Source organism: Pristis pectinata, chromosome 28, assembly GCF_009764475.1.
Source record: "Pristis pectinata isolate sPriPec2 chromosome 28, sPriPec2.1.pri, whole genome shotgun sequence".
Taxonomy (NCBI): domain Eukaryota; kingdom Metazoa; phylum Chordata; class Chondrichthyes; order Rhinopristiformes; family Pristidae; genus Pristis; species Pristis pectinata.
The window spans coordinates 2,578,122-2,584,583 of NC_067432.1; the positions used below are offsets into that span (position 1 = coordinate 2,578,122).

At 41.0% G+C, this 6,462-nt stretch overlaps 1 protein-coding gene across 2 annotated transcripts in view; it reads left to right on the forward strand.

Moving 5' to 3' along the window:
• Positions 1 to 5,308, forward strand: part of blm (BLM RecQ like helicase) — a 53,918-nt gene extending 48,610 nt beyond the window's left edge. For both annotated transcript variants that reach the window (XM_052040448.1, XM_052040450.1), the window contains exon 22: positions 3,772 to 5,308. In XM_052040448.1, coding sequence (XP_051896408.1) covers positions 3,772 to 3,919 — 148 coding nt within the window. In that variant the 3' untranslated portion in view covers positions 3,920 to 5,308. The remainder of the gene's footprint in view (positions 1 to 3,771) is intronic.
• The last annotated feature ends 1,154 nt before the right edge of the window (positions 5,309 to 6,462 follow it).

Genomic DNA, 6,462 nt, shown 5'->3' on the forward strand with positions numbered 1-6,462 from the left:
TGATTCTGCTTATTCCTATGTGGCCCATTCAAGCTTTTATAACTCTCAAAGGTTTTGTAAAGCAACTTCTGGTCGTTCTACCCCAAAACTGGAATGTCCCCAGACTGTAAAAGTCAGACGTGTTGTACAAAGCCCCCCTCCCCTTGCTTATTCATTTCCTTGCCCCTTCCTAATTCAAACCTTGGCACAGTGTTGGTGACATCGGACTCTTCACCCATATTTCTCAAATTAAAAAATCTTCAATCCCACTGGTCAGCACTGTCACGTTACTAAAGCTTGCTGATGACATATGGCATAGTTGCTGATTGAGGACTTTTAAAAGTTGAAAGTATCTAGGTAAGTTTGGGAATTAAGTTTGTATATGGGGATGGAAATCGCATGGTGTGTGTCACAGTATCTCTGTTCCTCTAAGGATGAGAGAACCTAGTCTGTCTAATTAAGCCAGTTATGACTAAACAACAAGTTAATAGTTTGGTCTCTATACTTTTGCTGGCTTGAATATGTTCCCTGCTTTTATTTGCTGCATTTGACAGTTTGACTTGCAGAGTTGTTTGTTGGCTATCATTTAACGAGTGACACAACAGGAACAAGACTCATCTAACAAAACTAATAGTAGGGTCACAGTCACATTTACCTCTTCATTTCCCAGTGTAAGGGTGCTGAGAACTTGGGATCTTGTTCTTTTGGTTACATGCTAATCAGTCCCTTCCAAATGAGCCACTGGAGGGAGCCCTTACACAACATTTTAAGATGACAGAGGGAAGGTCATGACTCCACGTGACTTTACCGGTTTTCAAGAGACAGTCTGACAAAATCTTTGGTATGAGGTCAGATTAGTTACTAAGTTAAAACTTTCTTACACCTCCCTAATGACGTGCTCTCTCTCGCTCTCCTCTTTACTACATTCTCACCTTTTCAGACACTTATCATGTTTTACCTGATTCTGTGCCTGCCTCTCTCTCAGTGTATCCCTCTCCCTCCTCCCTTGCCCTTCCATTCCCTGCTCCCACTCTCACCACCCTGACCCACTCTGTTCCCACACACCACTCCCACTGTCTCCTCCCTGTCCCCGTTCTGACCACCTACCCCACCCACCCGTGTCTCAGCCCTGGCACTCTGCAGCAGGACCTAGATAGGTGGAGTGGGTGGGTGCAGATCATGTGGGAAAGTGTAAGGTTATGAACTTCAGTAAGAGGAATCAAAAGGCAGATTATTATCAAAATGGAGAAAGGTTTTAGATGAACACAGGGTTCTAGATGTTCTGGTATACAGATCACAAGGGGTTAGGCAGGTGCAGCATGTAGTTAGGAAAGCACATTGGCCTTTAGTGTAGGGGGGGTTTGGAGTTTAGAATTAGTATTGCTGCAATTCTGCAGACTGTTGGTGAGGCCACACCTGAAGTTCTCTGTACAGTTTTGTTCCCCCTGTTTCACAAAGCATTGGAGGCGGTACAGAAGAGAATCCTGGGATGAGAGGGTTGTTAAATCTCAAATGGCTGAAGAAGTTAGGTTGATATTCTTTTGAGTTTAGAGGGGTGATCTTATGCCCTCTTAGAATCTTGTATTTGAATATCAGGGTAGATGTTGAGACTAGTAGGAGAAATTCGCAGGAGGAGATATGGTTATAAGATGAGGATGGGGGGGAGCTGTCATTTAAAACTGAGGTATATAGCAATTTGCAGGAATTTCTTTCGCAGAGGATGGTGTATCTCAGGAACTCCCTGCCCTGAGGTTTATGGAGGCTAGATATTTAAAGAACAGTTGAGATCTGGGGACAGATCAGCCATGATTACATTGAATGGCAGGGCAGGCATGAGGGGCCAGGTGGCCCACTCCTGCTCCCATTTTCTTGTGTTCTCCTCATCCCCCCCCCCACCCTCCCCCAGCCCACAGCCCCGAGCAAATTAACAGGAGTAGATTATTCACTCCTTGAGCCCGCTCCAACATTTAATAAGACCAGGCTGATCTGACTGTAACCTCAACGACACATTCCTGTCCATCTGACGTAACCGTTCACTCCCTTATCAACAATCTGGCAACTTCCAGTGGATACAAATTTAGCCTGTCCAACCTTTCTAATAGGACAGCCTGTCCCTCCACTTCCAACCCACCCACCCCCACTCCCCACCCCTGCATTCCACATGTTAGTCCTGTAAACCTCTGAATTGCTTCTAACATATTAACATCCTTCCTCAAAGGGACCAGTACTGTACGGTACTCCAGATGTGTTCTCACCAGCGCCCTATATAACGAAGTGTAACCACCCCACTTTCTTATTTTTATACTTAATTTTCCCAGCAAGAAACAAACTTTTTCTGATGATCCTGGACCTGAAATGTGAACTCTTTCTCTTTCTACTGATGCTTCCTGACCTCCTGAGGGCTTCCAGCAATTTGTTTTTACTTCACATTTCCAGCATCTGCATTTTATTGATTTTCATCATCAATAACATTCTTTTAGATTTAGCAAATTGTTTGCAGTACCTGTGTTTTGCTGCTCATTCAGTTAGATCCCTCTGCAGCTCTGCAACCTCTCACCATGTAGATAACATGCATTTTTATTACTCCAAAATGACATTTTAAAATGTTCCTGTACTATACCCCATTTTTCAGCTCTTTACCCACTATCTTCACCCTCCTTGCCTCCTCTTCACCTCCCCCACCTCCCTCTTGATTTGTTTTCCCTCCTTTCGCTTTCCTCTTCATTAGCTCTCTCTTTCAGCCCTTTCCTCTCTCCCTCTCTGTTTCTCTGCATGTTTGTATTTTCCCCTCTTCCTCCCCTATCTGTGAATTAATTAGCCTTTGCATTTCAAGGAAAACGCTGGAGTCAAATGCTAGTGCTGGGACACTGTGAAATATGATTGAAAAGAATGAAAACAGATAGAAGAAAGGCAGATTGTGTTTGATAGATCTGTTGGACTATCTTGAGGCTGCAGTAGGCTGGGTAGAAAAACGTGGAGCAGTGATTTACAAAGATTTAACAAGGTGTCATCCGAAAGGGTCTTAATCAAAATGTGTACTCCTGAGATTGGCATTGTTGAAGATTTAATAATAGTATAGTAAGCATAGAGTGGGAATAAGAAGGTAATTTTCAAGATGACTGTGTGTGTGTGTGTGTGTGTGTGTGTGCGTGTGAGAGAGAGAGCAGGTGAGACTGACACCACCCCTCTGCTGCTTAAGAGTGTCTTCCCCTTCCTCTCCTGATATGAGAACTGGGAGGGGTGGGTGGGAGTTGATGAGCATGATGAGAAAGGTTACAGGGAAATAAGTAGGAGAATGGGGTTGCTCTGAGAGCTGGCATAGATCTGATGGGTCAAATCACCTCCTCCAATGTCTTACAGAAAAAGAAAATATGGGGAACTAATCAAGGTATTCAATGGGATTATTTTTTCTCTGTTAGCGTTTGTCCTTCAGGGGGTAAGTGGAGTTGAGATACAGACCCCCCATTATATAACTGAACAGCAGCTTCTTCATGTTCCTACTCATTATGTTGGTAGCCATTTATCACACCATGAAGTGCCACAGATGCTGAGATGATTGGGCAGTTAATTTGCACAATGGTGTTGGTTAAGGGTGGAATGTTGTTGGGAAATTCGCAGCTCCTCTTAGGGTGAAGCCAAGATTCTTGGACATTCACCTGAATTAGCAGGAAGCTTGTTGAAAGAAGGTGTGTACTAGTTGTTAATCTAGGGATAATTCTCTCTGTATATTTACATGTGCTGAACTAGTGGAGGTTTCTGTATTGAATAATATTTTGTTTTTGCCTAACACAGCTCCAACACAAAGTTTCCAACAACTTCCAAGCATTTCAGCCACGGATCAGGCACAGGTGCCAGGCGGCCAGGGGTAATGCCACTGCCAGTTCCTCGTGGCAGCACCAACCAACGACCCTTCCTCAAGCCTTCGTACTCTTTAAGCTGACCGTTGGTTTTTGCCTGGCTGTGTGCAATCCTTGATATTTCTGTGAAATGATCAGACGGATGGTGCTAGGACCAGATTTACAAGGAAAATGAAATCCAAAACATTTTCTTGCTTGTTCAAGTTCCAGGTCTACCACAGTTGGACAAGAGCTGCTGAATTAAACTGCTATTCTGTTGAATCCAATCCACCTCATCTGACTAAAGACATTCTGGCTCTCCTGTCTGGCAGCTTGAGGCAGTAGCCTGAGTTATGCTGCCACTAGCAATGATCAGCAGGCTGTGAAGATGCAGCATTTAACCAATTAAGGTGCATTGTACCTGAAGAATGTTTTGTTTTGAGACCGGGGTGGAATTCCTGCAGTGAAATCTTGTGTTGTGTTCACTTAATGCCCGGTCCTCAAAGTTTCTATATTTAACCGGCCAGTTCCTCAGACTAACTGTGGAATTGCAATGTTGGTTAAATTTAAAATTCTGAGATGTTTGCTGCTTTTAAACTCGCCTAAAGACTGTATTCCTCATGATATGTAAATTAAATCCAATTTATATTTTAATTCTTGAAGCCTAGTTACCAAGTTTGGAAATTGTATTTATGCTATGAAGCTCAGTGGAATCAGTAATTTATTTTTGCCTTCCCCTTGTTATTCATCCTGAATATTCTGTTGCCTCACTCACTTAAATAGTGTCAGAGTTTCCATTTTGAGACTCAGACGGGAAAAAGTATCTGTTAGGTTTTTGATCCCATTTTGCCGTCCTCCTCCTGCCTCATCCCATCCCTCTACCTCATCCCCTGCTCACCTTCCCCAGACAGCTCATCTTCAATTAAATTGAGGAAGTCTGTCACTGCTGCAGTGCTCTACCAGTCTAGATGGATACATATATTGTGCAACAAATGTAATTTTCTTCAATTTTCTCTGAATTTTGTTTAGAGGAGGTCCCCTGGACCCTTGCTTTCTTTGCATAATATTGCTGGTATTAGTCCAAAAGTGTACAACCTAATGCCGTATTTAATGGGATCAAACTGTACATTGATTATGCACAGGATTTTAAAAGAATAATTTCAACTGCAAAATAAAAGGATCCTGGACTGTATAGTATATTCTGAAGAACAAGGATATTCTTTGGGCTCACTTAAGGTCTATTTCTAGCTGTAGCAGCTTATTTGTGCAACCCCAATCTGTCAATCGAGTTTATCTCCACAAGTTTGAGTTTCATTCACTGTGAGGTCCAAAGGTCACAAAATGGATCTTTCCAGCTGAATTTTTGCATTTCATGTACTCAAAACTGGGGTTTCAGTTTTAACATTAGTCTAATGGTAAATGCGAAGAATTAGATAGCACTTACATGAATTGTTATAGAAAGTGCATGATCCAATAAAGGATTAGAAATTTTACAAATCATGTTTGAAAGGAGTTTACATTTACAGAAGGGTGAAGATGGTCTTTGCTGTGAATGTAACAGTATAATTGAACTTGTCAGCCAGTTCTTATAGATTGGAGCTGATTCACAATTATTACAGCATTGAGGTCATTTACTTCTAGGTTAGACCTGGATTTTCCGGTATGATTGAAATTGTCCAATAAAATCTGTTCATCTCCCAAGTAAATGAGAACATCAATCAGAGCAATGTGTATTGCGACTATCAAAAGCCACTTGAAAAAATGCCACAATGAACAAGGTTGAAGCTCATGGAATAAACGGCAGTCCGGATAACAAAGTGACTTTATGACAAAGGAAAGTCATGATGAACTGTTTCTCGCAGTGGAGGAAGGTTATCGTTGAATCTGCATCCACCACTGATTCCATTTGAGGTAATATGCTACAATTTTTTGGCGTCCAACATTCAAAATATCTAAGTTGCATTTACAGTGAATCCTTATAGAAAACTGGATGTTCCAAATAAAGGATTGGGAAGATTTTAAACCATAATGTTTTAAGGATTTACAAATCTATTCATGTACAAAGTATAGAAACCTTTTCCATAAAAGGCCTTGAATATAAGGATTCATCTACTTATAAAAGGGATACATTCCTGGAAAGTTTCATTGAACAGAACTTCATAAGATGAAAAACTTTTTCCATTAGTTTAGTGTAAAAATTCTGATTGTCTTCCAGTCCTCAATAATTTCAGTTAAAATAACCCAAACACACATATACATCAATAAAAGTATCTGAAATAATAAAATGTCACTTTATTAATGTTTAATTTCAAGTTAAAATAAAAGCATAAATAATATCCTTTCCATGTACTCAAGTGAAACATACAAGATTCTGATGGATGGATGTGGAGAGATATGTTATCTTGTGGGAAAATCTAGAATTGGGAATTGCCTGTTTAAGACATAAGGTGTTTTTTTTTCTCTCTCTGAAAGTCATGAGCCTTTTTAAAAGCTGGAAACGTTACCGCAGATAGATGGTAATGTGAAATTGAGGTTGCAATTAGATTAGTCATGATTTTACTGAATGGCAGAACAGGGTTGAGGACCCTACTAATTTGTACCTTTTGTATGTTCAGATGCAAGTAGTGAAAGTGGCAGTGGGGTATGT